Here is a 27614-nt window from a genome sequence, read left to right on the forward strand (position 1 = left end):
TTTATGAAGAGCTAAGAGGATTCATGTTGTTTTGCGTGCCAGTTAAAGCCTTTCAGAAGCATGGTACTTTGTCACGTCATGACACTGTAGCGGGTTAGCTTTTTTTGTAGCACCTTTCATCATCCCCAAACACTTCCAAAACTTAGTTAAGCATTAACCAACTGTGGCCGTGGGAATAATAATTAGAGGGATCTTCCACAGACTTTTTTTTTTGCCCAGTTTTCAGTGATCAGTTTTGATCTGTTCACTGAAAAAAGCTGGAAAGCAATTACCAATTTCATTAAGAGAACATACAGCAAGTCATTGCATTGCAATTATTTTGTTGCAGACTCTAGGTTAAAAGCAAAGCTAAATTTGTGATAAATCCACTATACCAGTTACTTCAGTTACACAAATTTTTAATCTGCTGTGGACAGAATAAGTGAAAACTGATGAAGTTGAGTTTTTCTGAAGATAGTGTACACAAGTCAGCAAAGGTTGAAAAGAGAAAACCATGTCCCACTCCATTCATGTTTGCCACCCATCAAGAGGATTCTCATTACAGAACAGCTTTTATGAGCTATTCTCTCACAACAGACCCATCTGCTCCTCTATCTGATATTCATCCAACCTACTTTTAAAAGCATCCAGTGGTAAGTCCATGGCCTCAAAAAAATGATGGCTTTCTGAACTAAAGGGTCCCTACTGCCTCAGCACTGTTACCTCTTTTATTCCCAGCTGTTCCTTGGATTTATGCTCTTAGAAATTCCACTTGCCCCCCACCCGAAACTGGGGCCCTGCCAACATGGCAGTCCCACTGTGGGTTCAGTTTAACATGCACTGCCCTGCTCCCTTCCCCTGTCCTGTAGCACCTGTCCACTTTATGAAGTAACTACATCTGTCTGACCTACAGCTTTTCCATCTACTCGGGGAGATTCACCTTGTTCTTGGATTGCTTCCACAAGGGGGAGATTTTTGGATCACGGCATATGCCTCTGGTAAAATGACAGTACAGCAGCTGGGCAGCAACAGACTGAGAGAACTGGAGCTGGAGTCTGGGCTGTGCCTCAAGCTGCAGAGGTTCAGGTGGGTGCTGGGCAATCCATGACCTGCAAAAGCAGCAGGCTGGCCAAGAGATGGCTGCAAATGAGAGAGGGGCATTTGAGGAGGTGACCACTGAGCTCCTTTTGAGTCAAGTGACAGAGGCACTTAGGAGGTCTGAGCAGGGAGCCTGACCACACCCAGGGAGCCAAGGCAAAGTAAGACACTAATTCTCTAAAGCAATAGCTACTAAAAAAAAAAGAAGTCTCCAAACACTGAACTGTGAGAAGATTTGGGCAAGAGACAGGGAAGGGAAGACAGCAAAGGGCTCCTACAAGTGTAGTGCCATAAAGGACCTAGCCATCCCTTGCTAGCTGTGGTCTAGGTTCTCCTGCTTCTTTCAAGACCCATCACAGGCATCACTTCCGGTCACATGGAGGTTCATCAATCACTGTGACAGCTCCCTTTCCACACAGAAATCTTCCCTTGAGAAACTGCATTACCTCTGTGTTGGTAAAGGAAAAAGAAAAAAACAATAAACCCCAAAATACTACGCTGTGTTTGGACTGCCATATGGTGAAACCTGTCCAAGAGCTGATAGCAACCAATATCTGATAGCTGAAGCTCACCTATATCTTAGAACTTTTTTTCCTTTTAAGTAGATTGGTACCTGTTACAAAAGGGTCTATATATATTTTAAACAAAATTATTTAGGTCAGTTACTTCTCTTGTGGTAAATGATGGTGATGTTTCAGCCAGTGGTGGAGCTTTGCTCAGCAGTTTACCAAAAAACCCAGAATAACTGCATGCAGAATCGACTCCAGAATCTAAGAATAGTGCATCTCATTTTTGTGTGTTTTTTGTCTTGCCTTCCAGGTACTTCTGAGGAGAAGTACTGGGAAACAAGGGGAGAAGTAGTTAGGTTTTCCCAACTTGTCAGGGTGAGACATCATTCACCTATATTTGGGAGGGTGAAAAGGCAGCTGGAGAATGTACTGGTTAGAGAGCAGTTGCACACAAACTCTTGAAGCAAAACACCTGGATGCCATATAACCCTAGAGTAGCTTTATTATTTAATCTATAATTTAATAGTTGACCTATAAAATAATTACATTATACTTAAAGCATTTCTTCATTTTTTGTTGTCATTTATAAAACAAGAATTAAATACAGTTTTAACCATTACAAGCTCAACTCAGTTTTTACATAAACACAGCTCCTAGAAGGAGCTTTAAGCTGCAGCATATTCATATTTCAAACTGGTGAAAAACCCAGGCAGGGCATAGCTTAAAGATTCTTGCATGTTTTTCTTAGGTGAATTTACTATGGTGATTTTCTCTCTCTGCTCCAAAATGTCTGACTTTCAGTTCATTCCTTTCAAATGAAGACTGAGATCCCCAGGAGTCTTAGTAGACTGTATTGCCACCTTCCCCCTCTGCACCACACCCATACTCTCAAGACTGAATTGTGCCCATCCTGGGGCTGGCACGATGCCACAGGGCAGCAGCAAGAGCCCCTAAAGCATTCCCTGCACGAGGAGTCTCCCTGTGCACTTCTGACACGATGGAAGGTCACAGCAGAAAAGCGACTTCTGTTCATGTAACAGGGCTGCCAGACCCGACCAACCTCACCCTGCCCACGCCAGCCCCTGTAAACCGCTTGGAGCTCTGGTGGAGATCAGTCCTGAAAGCCTCTTAGGGAGGCCTGTGTCACATAGTGGAGACCTGTGGCTCTGAAGCCCCGGCTGGCGACGGTGCTGAGCACATTAACCCCTTGAAGTGGCTGCATGGGAGGAGGCTGGTGGGGAGGGGCTCTGGCATCAGGCTGCAGAGGCTGAACTGTGAGACATGCACAGGGAGTCAGCATGTCATTCGTAATTTGTAAGCTTCAGACAAGTGTGTGCACACTGGCTTTGGTTTGGGGGAAGGGGCTGGTTTGAGACAGGATTTTAATGCAGCTGGGACTAATACAGATCAGAACTGTAACAAATGGGGTATAGAGGACACGTAAAACTCCATCAACTGAATAACAATATAATATGATTTAAAATGAGCTGCAAGTTTTCACCAACACTTATTGTGCAGGTCTCAAAAACTCAGTGGACCACCAATAGTGTAGCAATTACAACTTACTCTCTCCCTGCTCCCACAACTGTGACCCATTCCAGCAGCACTGACTGACTGAGGCATTTGTCCTTTAACACTAATACATTAACATGGTTTCCAGTCGTGGGAGAGACACCACTCCCAAAACTTGATGACACTTATGCAGCTTTTGTATTCAGTCCAGCAATGACCAAACTTTGTCCTTTGTGTGACAGTGCTTTTATACCTTTCGGGACACATCACTCCCTTAAGTGTTCTCTCCCACTACCCTTCCACCTCCCCTGGTTTGAGCAGGCATAAATATAAGGTCATAAATGGATGTTGTCCTTTTTGGAGTAAGAAACACACACACACACATATCTAACATACAAAAACCTACCAAAAGCATAGTAAAACCATGTCCATTTTAAGCCAGGCAGCCGACCTAGCAACTGAGTCTCTTAACATATTTTAATCGCTGGCATACTCTGCCACAAGAAAAATATACATGGCTAGGTCTATAATACTTTAAACAGCTGTTTACTATAGCTAGGTTACAAAATAAACATTGCTGCAGAGGCCATGTGTTCAATATACTCTAACCACAACAGCATCAGAACCCACCCTCAGTCTGCTCTGTGGTCACCGTGGCTGACCCAGTGCCTCACCCTCTTCCCCTTGCTTCTGATCTGCCGTTCAGACAAGCCCAGAATCATTTGTCATTGCACAATTGAAGCCGTCTTAAGGAGAGGAGCCTCATCAGAGAGTCTCGCCTGCTTTTCACACATTACTCTCCCCAGTCCGTGTCCCCCAGTCCTGGGCAGCACCCCAGCACTTCCAAGTGAGAGAAGCAAGCTCCAGATGAAAGCAAGGGGAAGGCATTCTCAGCTTGTGGAGGGAACTGGAGTGTAGGGCAGAGGGCTTTACTCCACACAGTGGAAACATTTAATGCTGGATTCAGCCAACTGGTCACTTAGATGATCAATCCAAACTTCTGTGAGCCTGCTCCACTCCAGAAGATTCAACTGCCAGATGATATTTAAAATATTTATGGTGAAGTGCCTAACACAGCCGGTTAAAAAGCATTATTCCAGTAGGCAAGTGACAAGGAGCCTTTCCTTGCTGGAGGGATGTCTCCTGAAAGGAAACAAAACATATAAAAGAAAAAAAAAAAAAAAAAAAAAAAAAAAAAAGGAAAGAAGAAGAAACACACCAACAAAATGGACAGTCTGCTCAGCGGGAGAGGAGAGGCAGCAGGAAAGCTGATGGAGGCAACACCAAGCAGCAGCCACATGCCTGTTCTCACAGTTTGCCTGAGCTGTTCAGATTCACAGACATGCACCGGCACTGCTTGACCTTCTGGATTTTCTTGAGTCGGAAGGGTGGGTCCAGCTCGGGGCACTCCAGCTGCACGGTCGAAGAGGTGACCTTGTGTGGCTTGCAGAAAGCACAGGACTGGAAGGACTCCTCCTCCTTCTTGACGTGCCGCGGGATGTAGAAGGAGTTGCACTGCCCATAGCAGAAGCGGTTGATGATGGTGCGGCTGATGCAGCCCTCCTCGCTCACAGTCTGCCGCAGCGGCTGCGTCTTGCACCAGTCGCTCTTGAGGTACTTCCTCTCGGTGACCACGAGGGCCTCCTGGCTGGAGGCCAACACCTCCTTGTTCAGCTGCTGCCTCCGCTCCGAGTGGTTGCTGCCGCTGCCTTTGTACGGGGAGGGAATGGCACCGGCAGGGCGGTTCTTCCTGGTGTCCGACACTCGAACCACTGCTGCCATCAGAAAAACGGACAAGGCAAATTTCCAAACCATCCTGCAAGGGCAACGCAAGGCACTGTTAGGAGACACGTATTTTCAAACCACAGAGCTGGAATGGAGCTGGTACTTCACACACGCTTTTAGAAGAAGCGGAGATCTTATCGCCTTTATAATCCCATCACTTTTCCTAGATTAGCTCTATTCTTGGGTGATTACGTATCATGAAGAGGCCAGGCGGCCCTTTGGAAAGTCACACTGCTCCCCCTCAGCCCTCTCCAAACTCTCCAGCTACTTGTTTTTTCCCCACAGGGACACTAATGCTTTGAGGCTGAAGTGGTGGTTTTACAGCAGCTTCAGCCAGAAACGTTTGCTCCTTCTCTGTGAAATCCTGGGCCAAACAGCTGGGCAAAATCCTGGCTAGCAAAGGCTCAAGAGACTCTTGCCAAGATGGTGAGAGCTGATTTGGGGATGGCAGGGGAGAGGGCAAGGGAATACCCGGTTACACAAAGTGCATGCCCATGTCTTTTCAGCCCTCAAGTCCCAGCCCAGCCTCACACCCCACAGAAGTAGCAAGGGGTGTCCAAAAAACTATTTTTATTATTTTAAATTGCTTCTGAAGTTTCTTAGGGTTCTTATGGCACTCACAGGCTTGTATTTGTTGTCTTTGTATGAGGCCAAAATCTTGATGGATTTATTTTTGCAGTAAGAGGAAATGCTTAAACACAACTTCGAGGACTTCACAACTGCAAGGCCTCTTGGGAAAATGGTTTAAGAAGGTTAGTAAACATGAGAGGATTCAATATTTATTTTTGATTTTAAGGAATAAGTTACCACATAAGTTTGTTGCTAAGTTAAAATAGTCAGCCAGATAGCAAAACTATTTTTTTCCTATGGTTGCCTATTATGTATTCTTGTTCTGTGGAGCATCTCTTACCAGCTCTCATCCAAATCCATTTTAGTAATGTGTCTCAATGTGCTTCCAGAACATCAGACTAGGTGCACTAAACTTCCTTATAAAGTCAATGCTCGGTCATGAACTGCTCATTTGGCAGTTCATTTCATATCCCTCTCCATGGGAAAGGAGAACAGAGGATCTCTTCAGTGCCAGAAGCTGGTGCACAGAAGCTTCCCATTTGGAGACTAGAACACTTCCACATCTTTCTGAAGTGTTCTATTCACCTTTATTCTTAATGGATATTTTTACAGCATACAGAAGAAAGACTTATCCCTCTCCTCAAGGTAAAGCTTCAAACCCTTCCAAGTAATGATTTTAATTTTTTTTTTCCTTTAGAGAGATGTCTAGACAAAAAAACTGCCATCACACTGGTAATTATAATATCTAACACTTCAGATGTTGTATAGGTACTCCCATTTAGAAAACAGGTCACTTTCCAAACAATGACACCAAAAGATCAAAAAAGTGCTTGCCATAAAGGTACAAAAGAAGACAATAACAGTAACAAATGCTTCTTACCTAATAAAGCTGACCTAACATGTTTAACTTCTGTGGAGATAAAGAAAAGGAACTACTCTGGCAGACTAAGTGAGATAACATTGCTTAAGGCTATTTTCTAAGTCTACAAGATCTCAATGTCAGACTTGGACTAAGTCTCTAAAGGGAGAAGCCTGAAGTGCTGAAGGAAACAAAAGTGATAATCATACAGCTGTAAACAGACGATGTTCTGATGCAGAGTTAAATTTCACCAGAGTGTACGCTTGAAACAGAACCACCTTTAAATGGAAACCAGTATTTCTAAACCACAAAAAAGTTCATTCATCTGCAACCATGCCATCTCCCCACTGAACATCCACTGTAGCCATGGGTACTTTAAATCAGTGGCCTATTTTCACACTGCTTAGCATTCAGCATGCAAGTCCAAGAAGTTTTGTCCAGAGCCTTTAAACGAAGCAAGACTAGACTTGGCTTTGCTGGCATGTATTGTCGCCAAGTCCACTGGATGTCAACCCACACAGCCAGGCCAAAACCTAATCAGGTAATTAGTTTCAGTTGAATATAGCGTTCCATGTTTCCTTTCGAACTGTTCTCATGTTATTCTGCACTGACGGCTGCATTTCAGTAGTAGATAAAACAACTGATTGCCAGTGCTTTGTGTTTTATATAGAAAGGGGAGGAAAAGAAACCAGATTTACAAACCTTTGTCTTCTAGAAAAAGACAGAGGTGAGCTCTCCACAAGATTATGGCCTTATGCCACAATTCTCAGACACACTCTTCTACTCTTTTGAAACACAAGGGATACTTATGCCTCTCCAGTCTCATTCTCTGATCCTGGCATCATAGAAGAGGACAGCAAAGGTCAGCAAGAGAGACACACCCTTTCGCCCACCCCCTCCTCTTTTCTTGGGATGATCTTTAATGTCTTTTCCAACTTCCATGACTCTACAATTCTGTGAAACCCCGTGTTACCACGGCTGCCCTTTCTCTTCATAAAATGCAACTTGAAAGGACATAAAATTTCCTTTTTGTGTCAAGAGTGGTGGTCAAGCAGAACTGCTACACAGGAATTCAGGAAACCTGACAGAGTAACTAACAACTCAACATCCATAATATAGAGAAAAACTATAGCAGTATTCCAATTGCTTAAATGGTTTTATGTAGGCATGAAGAGCCATTCAATAGAGTAAGTAGGATTTATTCAGTAAGTCTGTGTTTATAACTAATAAAGCATTATTAATCAAAGCCACTATTGTACAGTTATAAACCAAACACTGCAATACATGCAAGTACTTCTACAGACAGGTAGGAATGCACAACTTATTTCAGTCATTGATCTTTATCAAACTTGAACCTTAAAATATTTACATAATGGAGTAATAATCTATTCTACACTAGGGAGGTCAAATGTGCATTCTGTCAGATAGTGGAATTTCTAATCACAGTGTTACCCCTTACTAGCCTGCAAATCACCCCTTTCTAAGCCCTGGCACACAAATCCCCTATTCAAGCAAGTAAGGGTGCAAACAAGGTCACACGATGCCAGCAACTTGCCAAGGACTACACGTGTATTTTCAGCACTCACATGCAAAGAGAAGAGATACTTCAGGCCTCCCAGAGAAAGAGAACCTTTTGGCAAACTCAATTTGAATGCAAAGCAAGACGGTGAATGCTGTCTGTCTGCAGACAGAGCGGGATGAGAAGAAACACAAAACGTACTGGGGAAGAATCTGACTTTTGGCAAGGACAGGGCAGTTCTGCCCTACATAGATGGAAGAGAATGAAACAGCATGTGGCTGAGACCACACAAGTGAAATCTGCCTCAAGATACCAAAGCCCCTTCAACTTGCACCAATGCCAGTCTGGGCCCCCATTCCTGCTGCACTGGGGTCCCCATAGCAGACCCAGCGGCAGCTCCTTTGTGACAGGTTTCAACTTCTTCAAGCATTGTTGCCAGCTGCTGCCAGTTCCCCACACACTTTTTTTACAGTGCATGAGCTGAGAATAACTTAACTTTACACAAGACACCCAACAAGGCCTGGCTGCATTTTACATATCACATGGCAAGTTTTTTCTCCTTCAGATATGGAAATCAGCATCAAGTATGAGTTAACAAACTCATCAAACCCATCATGCTGGGGGGTTGGGCTATCAGGCCCAGGAGTGTAAAAAATCCTTGGCCATGGAAGCGAGAATGTCAAAATCCAGCTGTGTCATTCACAGGTCAGGTCACTGTGCTGGGAGGGGAAAACCGAGGATCACTGTGTCCTCCCTTAGCTTTATTTCTCCTTTGTATCCAATTACTGTGTAACATAAAATACCTACCAAGGCAGGCTCCCTTTTGCATGCTAACCTCTTGGTCCTATAACTCACACATTCTCAAAAGTAATCCAGCTCCAGAGCACGGATTGGTGTAACCCCCAAAATAGATTATAGTTTTGTGCTTAGGGAAGTCCTCTCTGGATTGGAGCACTGGATTTGCTTTCAGAATTCAAGGTCATCATTTTCTGAGAAGTCCCCCTGAGAAGAAGTGGGTGCTACTTCTGAAAGGCAGGGCAGGAGGTAACACCAGTGCCCATCTGTGCTGAGTGACCGCTCCAGTGTTTCCTCTAATTTTCGAAGTCATGACCAGTTTCTCAGCTCAGGATGCAGATCCTTACTGGGAATTCCTATTCTGAAGATCAGCCTACTTGAAGCTGGCAAGTGGACAGAAAGAAAGAGGGATATAACTGAAAGATCACTGTGATATTTTACATTAGGTGCTCAGGAAATCAGGAGGTGTGAGACCCATCTGTTTGTTTTAGCACCTACTTTGTAGCACCTACAGAGCAGTCAGCATTATCAGCATTCCTGGAAGCATCCAACTCTCTGATACAGGTATGACACAATCATCTCTCCACCAGGTCTTTCCGGAGGGAATTCAGAAATAAAAGTCTTAGGCAATTTAAAACAAACCAAAACAACAAAACACAACAACAACAACAAAATCCCATCAACCAAAAAAAACCCAATCCACAACCAAAAAATCCAAACCTGCAAAACCTATCTTACCATGGAATTTGAGACTCTACCTATTCAGCTTAATCACAGTATGGATTCATAAGGAAGAAGACTTAGTACTATAAACCTGTCATACACCCATCAGAAGTACAGTCTCAAGTACTGTGAGAGCCAGTGGCTGGGAAGATGATAAACAAATTTGGGTTTTTTTTTTTCTTTTTGAAAAATTTAAATTTAGTTAGCAGCTGCAGAGCTTCCCTTGGACAGATATTTCTCTGTAACTACCAGCAAAATGCAGGCATTACAGACTAGATTAAATCAGGTCCCATTACATAGTACAGTACATAGACGGCCACATTTCACCACCTGTATCACTTGCTTCCAGTTTCCACACTGCAAACTTCAGAGATATGAGAGATATCCTTAGGGGTCACTTGAATGTGGCTGAATGCAGGAAGCCTGCATTTTTTTCTAGTCTCCATTTACTTTCATATTAGACCTAGTCAGAAAAAAAATCTGTATAAACCAGTCATATGTATAATAATGTAAGAACACGATGTACATGGTTAGTTCTCACATTTAAGATGGGACACAAGAAGCGTTCCTTGAAGACAAGCCAGGTCATAGCTTTTCAAAGAACTAAAACTTGGCTTTAGCAACAGATGTGGAAAGCCAGGAAATATCAAATTCTCTACCAGGAAGCCAAAAATGCTATTTATTTAATTTATTAATAGTTAGGCATGATTCTAATGGTAAAGTGTTCTCATAAAGACCTCAATAAAGACTAATCAAGCATCTTTGTGCAAGGGAGGTATTTGGTGCTAATTTTTCTCTTTTAGCTATCCTTTGGAAACTATTTTTCCCATGTTCCAACAGCATTAGCAGTAACTGAACACTGTACTGTATCTCCTGTTGCAGAGACATGGGCATCTTATTAAATCATTCCATCATTAATAGATTCCCATTACTAAATTGCCAAGAGTGAGGCCAGTTACAACAACAAAGCATGCAGGAGTCTGGGCAGACCAAACTTTTAAAAATGTAAAAAACAAAATACAGCAGCTAGGATTCAGTTATTCAGATCTGCATTATAGCAGTAGTTACCATGTTCTAGGAGTACAACCCATCACTTTTCAAAACAACTTCACAAAACACAAAAAACAATTACTTAAATACAAATAAATGCCATTAGAGAAATTTACAGGCAGAAATTTTTCCATTCTTGTCCTCCAAGAACCTTCTATAGTGATTTGAAAGAAAGCTATTTTGTTGCATCACAGCCCTAACAGTAGATGTCTGGGGGAGAAAACATTTATTTCAGACTTAATAAATTCCTAGCACCCTCACTGGCTCACATGGATGGAGATCCTTCTCTCTCCATCCTTTTCTCTTGCACCAACACCTCTCCCCCAGAGAGTCAAGACTGTCTACAAGGAACACCACGAAGCTTTGAAGGAACCAGGAAAGGTCCTCCTGTAGGCTGGATGTCCCAGGAGCCACACTCTACTGTGTGAGCTCTTGCTCTGTTTTTTGAAAGGGGGAGATGAAGTTAGGTTTCAACAATGACAGCCTGCATTCTTCAGAACAGGACAAGATTTCCCCAGTAATGCCAGAACTTAGAAATTCTCCTTATCAAGACAGTTCCTGAAAGCTATGAACTTAAATTATTGAAAAATAAAGTAATTAATCAACAAAATGGATGTAGAAAACACTGGTGGAGACAGTCTATGCTAGTTGAAAGGATGTTGCACTATATTAATTCAGCTTGCACTGAATAGATTTTCTACTTCCAAGAGCTTTATCTTGAATTTTCACTGAAAAGGCTGGGAGTTTAGAAGAATTCTTGATCCATGCACAAAAATATAAGAGAAACCAACAACTCAGCCAATTTTCCTGTCTTTCAGCAATATGTCATGTGTTAATTTTAGGACAGAAGGAAACTGGAAAGTAAAGTAACCCTTGACACTAAAACTAACCAGCTTGAATGCTGGGTTTTCCCTCCTCATCTTGTCCTCTCTCTTATCTGCCTTTACTGCCAACAGAAATTCATGTTTAAAACCACTGAACTATTCTTTCCTTCAAGAACAAAAGACAAGCTCATTTGAAACCTGTTTAAATGTAGCTGGTCACTTCATTAGTGTTAAAGGATCACACTACTCCAGCAGTTTCAGTTTGCACTCTCATCCTGCCACAAAGTGTATTGACCTAAATATTGTATCACTGATTTATAGTATTAGGCTCTTCATAGGCTGAATCCTTCTTATCTTGCATAGCTTTCAAACCTTTGGGGTTTTTTGTTTTTTTTTTTTTAAAGTAGTATTAGTGCTGGAGGAATAGAGAATTAGAATAGATAATTTTTTAAAGCCAGGACCAGGAGTTTGTGAGGAGAATCACTGGTTGTAAACTACAGCTCCAGAAGACCGGACAGAGGGGGAAGGAAAGTATTGATGAAGTCAGCCCTGGTATTTTGACATACTTTTATCATTAAGGAGATGGAAGTAGGGTTAGGCCACTTGGAATAAATATAAAGAGGTTGTCAGAGAAGTAAAAATGAAAGAAGGAAGGTTGGGACCATCTGGAATTAAATCTGGCCAAGCACGTCAATGAGAACAAGAAGTGTTTCTTCAAATGTAACTATAACAAAAGAAAAACTAAGGATAATGTGGATGCTTCACTAAATGGATTGGGGATGCTGGTAACAGAAGACACAGAGTTGCCGAACATCTTCTTTGCATTGGTCTGAAATGACATCTCTTAGGCATCTTTGACCCAGGAGAACAGTGTAAAGGAATGTTGGAAGGGAGGACTGGCTTAGAGAACACCTAAGCAAATTTGACCATGAGTGCTGAAAGAACTGGTGGACACCATAGCAAGGCTGCTCACAATCATCTTTGAAAGGCCATGGCAGTCAGGAGAGGTGCCAGGACTGGAAGAAAGTAAATGTCACACCCCAGTCTTCAGCAAGTGCAAGAAGGGGAACCCAGGGAACTACTGGCCAGTCAGCCTCACCTCAACCCTGAGAAAAGTGATGGAACACCTCATTCTGGAGTCCATCTCTAGCCACATGAATGACAAGAAGGTGATCAGGAGAAGTCAGCATGGATTCACAAATAATAAATCATGCTTGACCAACCTGACTGCCTTCTGCCATGAAACAACAACCTGTATAGATAAGGAGAGAGCAGTGGATTTTGACTTTAGTGAAGCTTTCAACCCTGTCTCACAACATCCTCATAGGCCAGGTCAGGAAGTGTGGGCTGGATGGGTAGAAAGTGAGGTGGATTCATAACTGGTTGAACGGCAGATCCCAGAGGGTGGTACCCAGTGGCACATGTCAAGATGGAGGTGGTGTCCCCCAAGGTCCAGCACTAGTGTTGTCTACCTTGTTCATCAATGACTCAGGTGAAGGGGCAGATGACTCCTCAGCAGGTTCACTGACAACACAAAGCTGGGAGGAGGTGCCAGTACCCCAGAGGGCTGTGCAGCCCTTCAGAAGGACCTCGGCAGGTTGGACAGATGACCAGAGAAGAACTGATTGAACTTTATAAAGGGATATGCAAGGTCCTGCACCTGGAGAAGAGTATCCCCTGCACCAGGACAGGCTGGGGCTGAGCTGCTGGAATGCAGCTCCGTGGAGAAGAACTTGGGGGTCCTGGTGGACAACAACTGTCCAAGAGCCAGCAGTGTGTCCTTGTAGCCCAGAAGGCAAATGGTGTCCTGGGATGGATTAGGGAGAGCATTGCCAGCAGGTTGAGGGAAGTGATCCTGCCTCTCAACCCTGGTGAGGCACATCTGGAGTGCTGTGTCCAGTTCTGGGATCCTCAGTACAACAAAGATGATTAAGAGGCTGGAAGCCCTCTCTTATGAGGAAAGGCTGAGGGAGCTGTGCCTGTTCAGCCTCAAGAAGTGACAACTGAGAAGGGACCTCATCAATGCCTAAAAGATTCTGAAGGGAGTGTGCCAAGAGGATGGAGCCAGGCTCTTCTCAGTGGTGCCAAGCAACATGACAAGAGGCAACAGACAGAAACTGATGCATGGGAAGTTTCATCTCAAAAGGAGGAAGAACTTCTTCACCTTGTGGATGACCGGGCAGTGGAACAGACTGTCCAGAGAGGTGGTGGAGTATCCCTGACTGGAGACATTCAAGAATTGTCTGGATGCAATTCTGTGCTGTGTGCTCTAGGATGACCCTGCTTGAGCAGGAAGGTTGGACCAGATGCCCCACTGTGGTTCCTTCTAACCTTACTCGTCCTCTGTGATTATGCCCATGATAAATACCAGTGCTTCCCAAAAACACACACACACACATAACAGATGCAATTACTAAGGCCCCAAATAGAAGAAAATAGTGCAGGAAACAATGCTGCAAGTTTTGTTGGTTTGGGTTCTTTTTAAGGCCTCACATTAGCCAGGTAAAACCCTACATTAGCCAGGTAATACAGTGAAGACACTATCAACTTCATATGACGCTGTATTTATCAGTAGCAAAGATTTTGATTTAACAATTGTGTCAGCATTTATCATGTTAAAACAGAAAAAGTGAAATGAAGAGAAAGAATGAAAGCTGCAAGAAATGTAAAAGCAAAGCCATCCTATAGTACCTGTGGTAATGGAGCAAATCTTTTTTAGGAGATTAGGAACACACTCTGAATACTAGCAGGTAACTGGGCAAAGGTTGTTTTGGGTTTTTTTGTATCATTATGATTAAAAGCCCTAAATCTTGTAGCTATTTCAGCTTCAGGAACTTGTGGTTTTGAAACCAACCACAGACAAATGTCTGCCTGGTGAGCACATGTGAATTGTCCCAAGCAGAGTGAGATGTCCTACTCAGAAGTGTCTGCGTAGTCATCAGTACTGGCAGCATATGCAACACTGGGGAAAAAAGGGGGAGTGGGAGGAGGGAAAAACCCACAAAATAAAACCAGATTTCTGCTAGCTGTCCATGAGGCTGATTCTCTTCCTCACAACCTGGTTTTGAAGAATGCTACAGTCAGGGGGTGGAAGGAATGGATACGAGGAGAAGAGCTTTCTTGGAAAGGACTGATAATTCTCCTATGAATCTAAAAATGTCTCTCTGTGAGAATGAACAAAGTTGAAAAGATACCTGGTCTCTTTCTCGATGTTTCTCAGCTTTTCAGCACAAGATAAAGAGCCCTAAAGAGGCAAGTCAGTTCTGTTTGCATATGAACATTTTGTCCAGCAAATAAAAACAGCCTACATTTAACTTTATTCTTCTGTGTCGAAGGCAGCTGTTACACTCCCATTTGGCAGCATTTAATTCAGGAGAAACCAGCAGACTTCTGCCCTTGGGAAACTAAAAACTAAATCTGAAGGGAAGCGGTGGCTTGAGCAAATGTCTTCATTTGTGACCATCCCTCTGCCTGTTGGAAAAGAGGACAGTCAACACAAGAATGGGGAAAGTTCAGCATTTAAATACAATAGCTCATTTCCTTGTTTCCTCGCTGGAGAATCGATGCTACAAAAGACTATTTTGCAATGAACAGTCTCCATTATATTTTTGTTGTTTACATTACAACAGAACATAGAAATCTCATCCAAGACCAATGCCTGACTAAGCGACACGACTTCAAATGTTTGTAGACTGACTTGGTGACCAACATATGGTGGGACCAGAACTGAGCTCAGAGGGGAAGTGAGTTACTAGAGGTTAGAAATTAACTGAGAATGGACTGTTTCCAACATCTTTCAATTGCACCGCATGGCACCAATACTCGTCCTTTTGCAAAGAAATACAGATTTGTTACCCTTAGGCAAGCTCTTCTTTAAAAACATTATACTCTTGTAAACAAAAATTGTTTTGTATGAGAATTTCCAATATAGTTTCCCTGACTTGATAGAACAGGGATGGAGTTAAGAGCTTCATTTCTTTGTAGCTTCAAACAACACACTACTTCTAGAATGCACAGCTCATTTTCTAGCCTCAATAAGGGAGATCACCATTAATCTTCAATTTATGTTCCTTACTGTACTTGCACCATTCTAGAAAGAGGGCATTTGAATGAGTTCTGTTCTAGGAGAAAACTGAGGTCTCTAAAGCATCATGAAAGTGCTCAGAAGAAGTGCTTGCTTCTCTTAATGATCAGAAAAATGCAAGTACTTCTAAAAATCAACAGGTGGCATGTAATCTTGTATATAAGAAACACGATTAATCAGCAGAGAAGTAACATTTAAATTTTCCAGATTTTCTGGTAGATTCAGATAGTTTTATTCTTTCTGGCTCTGTCAAGGTGCTGTCCTCAGTTACCACATTATGACTCTGGTCATGTTCCTGTTTGAAAAGTCTAAAATATTATTGATGGTCTAGTCTTCATGAGTTTCTGTAAACCGGTATCCTATTTATAGAGCTGAAACACAGATGGTTCAAATAAGAATTGCTATTATCCCAGTATCCCATAAGCTAATCTTTCTATTAGGTAGTATGAAAATTCCCATACAAACAAAATTTCAGCTATATATCCCACTACTTTCCAATATGCCACTTGTAAGAATCATTCCAGCTATTATTTTCATACAGTTGTCTTAAAAATGGCATAGATTTATTGCTTGGAACATTTTTTCACTTACATTAATCTCTGCTTAAATTTGCCTGACAAAGCATCAGTCCTCCCAACGAAAACTTAGAGCTGTTCTGGAGACAGAGTGCAGAAGAGCTCGGCTAATGAGCAAATAAAAGAAATATTCACCCCATGCAGCCTGCTAGCTCCAACCAGGTCCATGCCATGCAAACACGTAACTAAGTGCCCTGCCAGAATTATTACTTTCACAGAAAAGCACTTTTTCTCCTCAGCAAGGCTAAATCTAGGGAATCCTTTCATCCTATTTTGCCTTTCCTTCAGCTTATAAGCAACACATCTGACACCTCCTCACAATTAATTTCTTTTCCTCTGCCAAATTTCAGATGGGTTGGACAGCAAGGCAGGATTGAAACTTCTATTGCATTACACTAAGTGTGTTTTCTTCTAGGGTCCCCAGGGAGGCATGAAGAGTATTACTGGGAAGGGGACAGGGGGAACAAGTCAATGGTACCACAATTTAGAACAGGAGATGTGAGTAGCAAAGGGGAAGTTTGGGGCTACTGTGAGGACTGGCACACTGAACACACACATAGAAAATCAGAGTTCATGAGCTCTAATGTTCACACATAGCACAAGACACCTTGAAAGAGCTTTGGGTCACCTCTAAGTTTTTAATATATTCTCTCACCCAGGGTGAAAGCTGGCCCAACAGCATAAAGCTTGTTTGCACTCTGTGTCAGTGGAAGCCAAGCAGGAACAAGTCACTGCTACACACCACGCATGGTATTATCCTTGGGTTGATCCTGTAGTATTTTGTAACCTCTTTTTGTTCACAAACTTACTTGCAGAATTACTAAATGTTTTCTTCTTTCCCTAAGAGCACCAGCCTTCTGCTTGGCTTACTTTTGCAGTTACTTTTTGTGGGTTAACCAATGGCCCATCACAATCCCTGTTTAATTAGTTTTGTTTCAAATGTTTAATGCAGCTGTGGGCTTTGCTCTGAAAGGAGCCCTGTTCACTCAGGGTGTCTACAAGAAAAACTTGATGTATGCAACTAAAATATAATTCACACCTCTAAGGGCGGAAAAGTGCAGCAACCACATGCTCTGACAGGTTGTTTTGCTGTGTTTTTGCAAGCCTATAAACAAACATGACATTTGGAATTCAAAACCTTTAGAGTTACATGGCTTCTTGGATGCCCTAGTCCATGCACCAGTTGATGCCCTGATGCAAGTTCTTCAATTTTGAAATATTTTGACCCTTGTTTTTATGTTGTTTTCTAATATATCAAAAAGAATTTTACTTCACTACATGTCTATTGATATTTCCAAACTGACAGTAACCTTTTTGACTGTCATAGCTGTCAAATGGACCAAAATAAGCATCTCAACAGCTGTCAAAAGAAAAAAAAAATCTTTTGAGATGCTATAAAGTCAGGAATACAAATAAAATTTTAATTATATATGCACTATCTACAAAAAATGCAAAATACCTATGCACTTCAAAATAACTTTCCAGAAATATTAGAAAACACATAGCACACAGAATGAATGGGCAAACTGCTATTTATGCACTGTTATTGGCAGTGTGTGTCACAACTGAAAGTAAATACAAGACAAATTTTAAGTCAAATGCTGCAGGATGATTTGTAAGAAATTTAAAATCCAAATATTGGAAATTTACTCCATTCCTTCCACTTCACACTGCTGGCAACACGTGGCTGTCCCACATCTATGTTCTTGTGGCTTTGATTCATGCTCCCATCAGTGATTCTCCCTCTGTCATTACACACAGAATGTAAATATTTGCTCTGTCTGTATTCTGGTTTACAGACCTGACCCACTACTGAATATGAAGGCTGTAATTCAATCACAGAAGGATCTGCTGCCATGTGTAAACTGGGATTTTATGTTTTATGACTTAGGCTTTGCAGAGCAGCCGTCTTTCTACTCACCTCCCCCTCTCCTTGCCCAGAATTATAGTTCTGTCTCTAATTGAAGCCTAGTATTATTCTATTTCTCTTCTGTGGAGAGAAAGACCAGAGCTATCGTTCTGAAAACACAGCAAGCCACAGGAGCCTGAATGAGGTACTCTAATGACAGGCCCTCCTCCACAGCACATTTGCAGTCTTTCTGCTAATTAATTTGATTTCCTTTGTCTAGACTAACATAATACAGTGAGTTATGCTCATTTAAAGGGAGATCGTTAGCCTTTCAGTTCACTCCAAATGAGGAAGAAAGAAGAGTCAATAGACTGGAATCTGGGGGAGACTGATTGACTTTGTCCTTGACTACACCATTGCTTATGTTTTCACTTGACCAAGACTTTGTCTCCAGGAGAACCCGAGACAGCACTATCATCAGAGGAGAGACTATAATCAAAATCAGATATCGTCGGTATGTGCATGGCAAGGCAGTGGCAGCTACACAGAAGGGTTCTGTCTATGATGGACTGCAGTCAGCAGCTTTCTTCCTGGCAATCACTTGGCATTTGCTGTTCACAGCTCCTGACATCCTTGGAGGGCTGAACAAACATGTAATTAAAAACACACACAAGCTGATTTCTTCAGACTCCCTTCACAGAACAAAAGGAGATTCAGTAGCATGCCACTGGACTAGTAAAACAGAGGCAAAGCTAGTAATGGAGTTAAAGAAGTAACTTCCTCACTATTTGGAAGGCAAGACCTACATTTGCCAGTTTTGACAATGATTGAAACTTAGGAGCTGGACAAAGTCTCAGAACTGAGCTGCCAGTCACATACAGAACTTGGGAAATGGAGTGATGCATGATAAACAGATGATCAGACCTGGATTTGAAAGTTCAGCCATCTGAATCATCTGGGTAGATCCAGTTTTAAACCCAGCAAGAAAAGTGACAAGAAATCAGACATCATATAGGAACCCTGTGGAGTGGAATGAGTTCAAACACTTTTTAATAACAGCAGGGAAGATCTTCCCCTATGACAAAAGAAGAAGGGAGAAAGCCGACAAGGGCAACCACCAACCCCTTCTGCTCACACATCCACAGAAAAATCCCAGAGGTCCCCTTCTGTAGACAGTTTCAGGACCACTTGTATCCCTGTAACCTCAGTTGCACTCGTAATTTTGCAGCATCAGAGAGGAAGGATTCCAACTTCATTACTTACTAGCTGAGGAGTTATTTTTTTGGCTCATTGTAACTGGGCACCTTCTTTACTCAAACACAAGCAGAAGATAAAGCAGAAGATAAACTGCACCTGGAGGCTCTTTATTAACTTATTCTGACCTTGGGTTTTTTACAGTGTTTGGCCACAAGCCACTTAAACTGTGTTACCACAGTTAAGGTTTGAGTATTTTTCCATTATTGACGCTTTCAAGCTCAGCAGAAATAGGCAGTAACTAAAAGGAAATCTAAAGATTCTTCTCTTTGGCTCTGTCAGAAAGATAATCTCAGAAAAGTCAGGAAAGTATCTTTGAAAGAGTTAGCAAACATCTAGCTATAAATTTATATAAATTTATAGATATTATATATATATTTATATAATATATAAAATATAATATTATATTATATATATATTATGTAATTTATAGATATATTTAAATATATAAAGTGTGAGATCACAAGCTGCATTTCTCTTCCAGGTCTACACAAGGACTCTCCCCCAGATGTGTCTTAGGCAGCTCTTCCTTTAATCTAGGGAAGAGAGAGACAACACTGGTAATCTTGGATGTCCTCATGTTACTACACAGAAGGAAAAAGATACCAAGACCCCATTGCACATCAGTGCTTAATTGGATTGAGAGTAATGAATGGTCCAAGTGAAGTGGCAAGGAGCTTCCTTTCTGACAGGAATACAATGTGAAATTCTAGCTAACAGGTCCACATGTGACCAGTAAATGCAAAAGTGGCGGGGAATAGAGAGGGAACGAGTGATCAGGAAGGTTTCCCATTCAGGGTTTGCTTTGGTTTCTTTTCTCTTATTACAAAGTAGTCAGAGAACACAGGCATTACAGGTTACACCATTCTACCAATCCTAGACACTTAGTGCTGGTTCAAGCAATCACATACTGCTGAAGCAGCAAGGGAATTTGATCAGATGAAGGTTTTGTTCGATCAGATGAAAGTGTGTGTAGTGGCTCAGAACCAGATGCCATCTGTGCCACTAGCCAAGTCTCACCGTAGCTGATTATAGCCAAGATAATTCCAAAGAAAATGCTCTGATCCATAGGTTTACTCTGGTTCCTAATGTATGATCACACACACAGCTCACATACTCATTCATGAGTGACTTGGACCAAAAAATCATTACGTACCCATGAAATAGACTTCTCTAATTGTTTTTCCTATGTCTTGGCTAAACAGTAGACTTTTAAAAGAAGTTATGTACAATATGGGATTAACAGGACAGGAATCTACAATAAGGAATGAGGGAAAATATTTTCTGACACTATGAGAACTAGCCATATTGAAAGCCTCATCTTGATATTGGAGCAAATATTAACATTGGCCTACGTCTCCACTTCAGATCAGCTAAATAATAAGATTCTGAATTGTCCCTTATTTTACTTTTCGAGAAGGAGGTGAAGTCAGCAAAAATGTGTCTTAAGATACTTTCAGTGTAAAATTACTAAATCCTCAAAGGCCAAGAAATCATTTCACAGAGTTAACATGAAACACGTTTTTGTCTTAGTAATGGGAAAGCCCTAAAAATGCATGTCAATTCAAACTGGGGCCTTCAGGTGCTTTCAGTCCAAAAACGTCTGCATCTCTTCCTTTGAAAAAGTATCTTTGAAAAAAAGTTTTGAACAACACTTCTGAAAACTTTCATTCCCACTGTGTGAAGAGACAAAAAATGTTTCAACTGAACTTACCACAATTCCTGTAGTATGATGGACCTCAATGGGTAAGTGATAACCACAGCCTCATGGGACCTTCTATGCTTGTATTTTGAAAGGACGCTCAGTAAAGAATTTGGCTTAGGAAAACAAAATTATGCTTCCTCTCTTCCCTTACTTAGTTTCAGAACAACAGCTTTTGCTTTGAGTGATTATTTCAGCTTCTGTAATTCTTCTCCAGCACAAAATTGTAGAGAAGTTTCATACATATCACATCAGTGATTTGGGCAGCATAAGAACATGGTGAATGTCAGAGCAACAGAATAGTTGCTGAATAGAATAGAACAGAATAGAATTAGGAAAAACATTATAAAAAATGCTCCTAGCAAAGGTAAAGCTAAAAGCAGCTCACCTGTCTGAAAATCTGCTAACTTGCCAAAACCCCTTCTTAGAGGATCCTAAGAAGCTCCTAATTAGCACAAAAACCGAAGGGTACTAATTGCTACTTGGCAAAACTTTGCTTATTAAAAACACAGGGACATTATTTGTGGTGTTTTTCCCCCTTGTTTCCCACCCTCAAAATCAAACACTTTGTTTACAACATGAATGACACAAAAAGCATCAAAGCAAGTGCATACTTCTGTATCTGCATTTTTGTTATAAACTTGAAGGGGAGGACTCTTAAGCTTATCTAAGAAAATTAAAAAAAAAAAAAAGGGAGTAAGAATTAAATCATTAAACTGTATGGTTTAAGCAGAATGTGCACTGGCACTGCAGACTTGAAACAGAGAAGAATGCAAGACAGGTGATTTTGAAATAATAGAAACAGACTTTAGATTGCAAACTACTAGTGGATTTACAGCATAACTGTACAGAAGACATAAGGAGCTCCTCCCAATACTACAGTTTTAACAAAGTCTTCTCTAGTCTCCACCCCCCCATAAAAACACAAATATTATTTGTTTAAAGCTGCTTGCCAAATCCATGGCAAAGCATCTAAGAGAAACGAGAGATTTAGAGGCACATTAGGAACAGGTGACAGGGACATACATATCACTTGAATCAATGTGAGCAATCCAGAAAACACCTTTTCCCACACCTACAAAGCCTCCAGTTTCATTCTGGACCATGACATTGCTTATGTGTCCACATGGCAGTGTTTCTGTAGGATGCCCACATGTATGGCTGGGTAGGTGGTGATGCTGTCTTCTGCCATTCACACAGAAGACAGATGAAGTTTGGGAGTCTCTCAGCAGCTCCCTAACAGCCCTGCTTTGTCATGTGTGTTTCACATACACCCACCACTGAGTGCAAGGTGAACCACATGATCTGCTTGCTTCCAGTCATCCAAAAATGTAGCCAGTGGGGGACGCTACTTATCTTTCTTTTAACAAGCCTTTCAACAACATCATCCCTGTTTTTGAATTTAAGCTCATGGTTTCAGTACACACATGAACCAGAGATAATCTGACCTGTATTCCACTCCCATTGTAAAAACAAAAAAAAACAAAACAGAAAAAAAAACCTCTAAAAACTGCAGAAAAGGTTAGTGAGAAAATGGAAAGCACAAATAGGCATTTACCATATTTTACAATTAAAGCCGGATTATGAGGTAGGCAATAAACACAAAATGCCTGGACCTGAAGGGGATTACAGTACATATTCCACACTGTTTTAATGTCATTAGGCTTTGAGGTATGGAGGGTGAGGTCTTGATTTAAGATCCCTGAATTATATCATCCTCCCTGACAGATTAAGAAGGTCAGTTGTTCTAGATTTTGAGTCCAAATGCAACTAATCACAGACCAAAACAATTAAAACCTATGCCTTTTTTCCTCAGTTTTACATTCCGATTAGAATACTGCAGCATGTCGGTTCAATTATATATTCCCACTACATATAGCCATTTTGGAATAGCACAACTCTCCTTTCAGGAAGAGTAATGGCACATAGAAAACCCTGTACCTGACCTTGGGAAATAACCAAAACAGCAATTAATGTCAGCTGGATATATTTCTGATTGCAAACCATGCCCCTGTGAGATAAAGCTTAAATCATCTTACGCTGTCACCCAGTCCAGGATGCAGTTTAAGTCCTCTGGACTGTGAGCCACTGTCACTCTGCTCCTGATCTCACGTTCCCCCCACCCAGGACACAGGCCTGTGTGCAGCCACACAGTCAGCAAGACAAGTGTGCTGATCCAGCCAAAAAGGTTTGGCTTTTTCTGTTTTGCCTGCAGGATCAGTGGTGCTGCTGGGCTCCTGTACCAGTGCTGGGCTGCTCTGCCCTCCCAGTCCCAGCCTACAAGCTCGCTGCCTCCAACCAGTGGCCACACCACACCCTGATACTCCTTCCAGACTGGGGCCTGGGAACGCTGTCACCCAACTTACCTGTTTCAGGGTGGAGGAGGCTAATGTAACTGGGAGGGTGTGGCTGATAAAGGCGGCGTTGACAGATGATCCTGCATGCTTTGGCTTCCTGTAAGAGATGCATGGTCCTTATATCTAAATGGCCTGATGTTAGCAGTACAGTCTGTACCACTGCAGTGAGAAGGACTGATAATAATAACAATAATAATAATAGAATAGAATAGAATGTGATGAGTAGTACCATTTCAGATGCCCGAGAGCATCACAAAGATGTTTGTTTAGGCTGACACATCAGAGACAGACCCTGTAAGAGATGCACACTCCTCCACAGTGGCCACTGGAAGCCAGGTGAGAGATGTGGCATATTTGAACAGGCACATGCTCTAGGACAGCCAGCTCTCCATCAAAACCTCATTCTGCTATAAAGACACAAAAGCTTGATTATGGCAAGTGTTTTAAACACTACAGCTCTGACTTATGACTAGATTTCCAAAAGTGGTATGCGCAGTTTATCTCAAGTCCTCAATAGATATGGGGTACTTAAAAAGAGGATCTTTTATCTTATCTTGAAAATGTGCTCTGCAACTCTAGTGCAAAACTAAATATTAAACATAGAAAAAGAAGCATGAAAATGTACTCTAACTTCTCCATCCTACTGTCTGACTTTGGAGTGTCTTGCCTTTTAAGTGCAAAGGTTTCAACTGCCAAAACATCAGGGTTTTAAGTGATTAAACACAACCACTGGTTACACTGCAAAAGAATTATCTATATGATATATGATACACTGATGCCTTCTGCCTCACTCTTTCTCCCTTATCATCCTACCTGTCTTAACATTTACCCTTGCCGGGTTCTCCATACCTGATCCAGAATCTAAGCTGGAAGATGATGGCAAGGTGGCTCTCTCTTTGTGTGAAGATACTATGTGCCCATGCAATTACTGCAATACAAAATTAAACTAAACTGAATTAAGGACAAACAAACAAGTAGCGTGGTTTGGCAAAAAAAAAGTTGGAGGAAACACTTTTCCATTCTCTTTCCAGGTAACAGATTTGCCAGTATACTCATGAGATAGAACCAATCTCCTGGTTTATAGCTTGGGAAAAAAATTAAAATCTGTCAGAATTATAATATATTTTGAATGCACATATTTGTCCAACCTCCCTTTCAGAACAGAGCACCAGAGCTGTAAAAAGAGTTGGTCACTTGCTCTGCTCTTGAATTCATATGGATTTTTGCCCTCCTCAAGCAAAAGCGTAAGTTGTGCACTCACGTGACATGGTAAGAGATGGAGTGATGCTGCTAATAGCTGAGTAAGAAAAACACAAGGCAAACATTCAGGAGCATTCATTCAGCAGAAGGCTGAAGCAGTCTGTTCATTTGGCCCCATTCTGTTTCTCAGGAGACGACTTCAATGCCAACGAGCACCAGCTTGTGCATCTGCCACCGTACAGACACCACAATGTCCAGCCAGTTGAAGGGAACATGCCTTGTGCAAAGAACCTGTTCATTAAGCTTCTCCCTTGTTACTGTACAAAGGCACCTTCATCCTCCAAAAGCCTGGGTGATTCTGAGAACCACGTGAGCTAAGGCTTTCCATTTAACTACAGCTGCTTTTATGCAAGAATAAATGTAATATAATTAACAGTCAACAGATAGGACTAAGCTCTCATGCAGGTATGGGAGCATTTTAGTAATTAGGACTCTGATTAAGACAGGGCAGCTTTAAACTAACACTGTAGAAGTTAAGCAAACACTTAATTGGCTTCCTGCATTCAGGCCTAAAAGCTTGAAAAGTTACCAGACCTTAGAATAAGTGTGATAACCTACCCTGCACACAAGTCATAAGCACCAGGGAACACACCCTCTTCCGATTTGTAATTAGAACAAAGAGATGGAAACTGTACAGCAGTTGAATAAGTTTGAAGTTTGGATTAGTTAGCATTTAAACAGGGAAAGATGCCTGCCATCTTAAATATACAGCTCTTATTTTTAATCAATTGCAAAGTAATATTTATTCTTGTTAAAGGCACTGACAGCTTTCTGTTAAATCAGCTTCCATGCACTCCCCCAGTTTTCTATTGTTTCACTGTGCATTGATGTCTCTCACAATGTTTGTCAGAGTAATGCATCAGTCCAAATACATTCCACAATAGACCAGAAACTCCTCTTCACCTGGAAATTAAAACAAAAATCCAAAAGCAGAAGTTAATCCAATCTATATGCTGAACTCAGATCTATGACCACCACCCTTCACTGATGGTACACTGAGGATCTTAAGGACAAATCAGGAGTCTCTTTTTGGCCCTGAAAACATGGGTTCACAAATACAGAATGGAAAGTAGCAGATTATGAACTAGTTCTGGGCACCATGCTTCAGGAAAGCAATGCATTCTTCCCCAAGGGGAGGCAAGGAAGAAAGACGGGAGAATTTATGTACACAGAAACCAGCTTGATGTGGCAAAATTGCAGGAATCAGTGATCTTTAGCACAAAGAAACAAAGTCCAAAGGACTGATTTTAACAGCTTTTAAATGCATAAAAGGCAACAGCAAAGAACAAAATGATGTTTTCAATCCTCAGAGATTCAAATGCAGTAATGTTAGCAAATAATATTTCAGACAATATTCCTATTAGCAAGCACCATGATGCAGATAGTGAGGCATTGGAATTGAGTTGTCTCAGTTTGTAGATTCATCATCAGAATTATTAAGGAAAACGTGATGCAAAAGGAAAAAAGAAAATCACATCTGCAATGGATTATGTTAGATGAAATGGATCCTAACAAGCAGGAGAAGAGCCAGATGACATCTCAAAGTTCCTTTAATTCCCTTCTAAGTAAATAGACACACACACATATATATATACACACATAACATAGAACAATCATTATCCACCAAAGAATCATCTTTTTCATCTTTTTAATAGGTTCTGGAGTTTTTTTGCCTAGTTTTGTCATCTCTCTTCTCAGTTTCCTAGGCTTTTAGGTTTTGTGCTAAGTATCGCAGAAATAAATAATTGTCATTTTGCTATGGGGTCACCAAACCACTACTTAAAGCCAGCTTGATGTTGAACACACTGAAATGTGTTACATGTGAACCTACCAGGTTTATAATGCAGATGCTATCAGATGGTTTCAAAATTAAAGACTGCATTTTTGCTACAGGCAGAATGTGTAACTTTTGTGCAATGCTCCTCTGCTGGCAAAGGAGGTCAAGATTAGAGATTTTGAAGAATGTCTTGGCTTTTCCAAAATATCAGTTATTTAGAGGAAATATCACCTTATTTCTTTTTTGAAGAAGACGAATATAAGTTATAAATCATTAGAAAATAAGCCAGGTTTCCTAAAACATATTTAAATATGCATAAAACACACAGACACCATTTTCTACATAAGGCTAATTTGGGCACAAAGCTTTGAAGACAGATTTCAGGACAGAGGAGTCAAAACTACTTAATTAGCCAGTGTGGTCAGATGAGCAGATGGAAATATTGTGCCATGCACACTTTTTCCCCACGGTCCCTTCAGAGTCAGTGCCAGATGCATTGAACTAGAAGGCTGGCAATGGCACTGCTGCTGTGACACCAGCTGATGGAGCTGCCAAATTCCACAACCAAAAACTGAATGGGACAGCTGAGTGGCTTCTTACCCAGAGGTCTCAGGATGACAGAACAGGCTGACAAACAACCACATCCTCAAAGATCTGAAGCCAACTGCAGAGGTTTGCGCAGAAGAAAACATCTGTAATGTCCTCATGACAGCAAACACCCAAATTCCTCTCTGTTTGTAATACCTGTAATTAACAGGTGTGGAATAGTTTGTCAACAGCTGTTATCATAAAGCTATGGCATTTGTCCTACAAGCACAGCAGTGCTCTGTGAAGCTGTACCCACTGCCCAACACTCCCTTTCCCACAGAGCACGACAAATGAGATAATGAAATTGCCCTCAAACAGAAACTGAAGACACACTGGAAGAGAATTCAAGTTTCCCATCTGCCTTCTTTATCCTTCCAAAGCCGATATAAGTTTTGAAATTTTATTTATTTACTGTTGCTAGTTCCCTAAAATTAATATATAGAGTAAAGGCATCTCCTTGACATTTTCCCTATGAGGAACTGCTTCCTTACCTAGATATAGTCTAATATTTCTGATTACTATAAACAGGTGAGGTGACACCGCAGTGTGTGGTTTTCCTAAAAGCCAAGAGCCATTCCCCTAAGAGTACCCTACACCCCATATTAGTTATTTCTTTACTATTTGTTCTTATTATGCAGTCATTTAATAACAATATACTGCTCTTTCAGAGAGATGCCAGTTGTTGTGGTACATTTTTTAAACCAATGTTACATCTATACTCACTTGTATCCCAATGCAAAGCTCTGATCAAGTGCATATACATGTGTTCACAGTCTATAAAAAAGTAAATCCATCACTCATTGCCAAGGAATTACTGCAGGACTGAAACAAAAGGGACATTTAATACAAGACAGAATCCTTTAACAGATCAGTGCACCAGGGGATGAGAACATCCTGCAAGGCTTCATGCACTAGGCAATACTGCAATGATTTCTACCAACAAAA

The 27614-nt window shown here is 41.4% G+C and overlaps 1 protein-coding gene across 3 annotated transcripts; it reads right to left on the reverse strand.

Moving 5' to 3' along the window:
- Positions 1-1381: 1381 nt before the first annotated feature.
- On the reverse strand, positions 1382-26798 carry GREM2 (gremlin 2, DAN family BMP antagonist). 3 transcript variants are annotated; one of them, XM_088053870.1, is made up of 4 exons: positions 23274-23348; positions 23054-23141; positions 4318-4914; positions 1382-4241 (listed from the first exon to the last, which is right to left on the reverse strand). In XM_088053870.1, exon 3 carries the CDS (start codon positions 4911-4913, stop codon positions 4407-4409), a length of 507 nt encoding a protein of 168 aa, XP_087909996.1. In that variant the 5' UTR covers position 4914; positions 23054-23141; positions 23274-23348; the 3' UTR covers positions 1382-4241; positions 4318-4406. The 3 variants fall into 3 exon arrangements, with proteins under 3 accessions (XP_087909996.1, XP_014118817.1, XP_014118818.1); XM_014263342.2 differs by lacking the exons at positions 23054-23141; positions 23274-23348 and adding an exon at positions 26682-26798; XM_014263343.2 differs by lacking the exons at positions 23054-23141; positions 23274-23348 and adding an exon at positions 20700-20773.
- Positions 26799-27614: the final 816 nt, after the last annotated feature.

The sequence above is a fragment of the Pseudopodoces humilis genome, chromosome 3 (assembly GCF_049639895.1).
Source record: "Pseudopodoces humilis isolate 2021_Gansu_Grassland_sample_001 chromosome 3, ASM4963989v1, whole genome shotgun sequence".
Classification (NCBI taxonomy): domain Eukaryota; kingdom Metazoa; phylum Chordata; class Aves; order Passeriformes; family Paridae; genus Pseudopodoces; species Pseudopodoces humilis.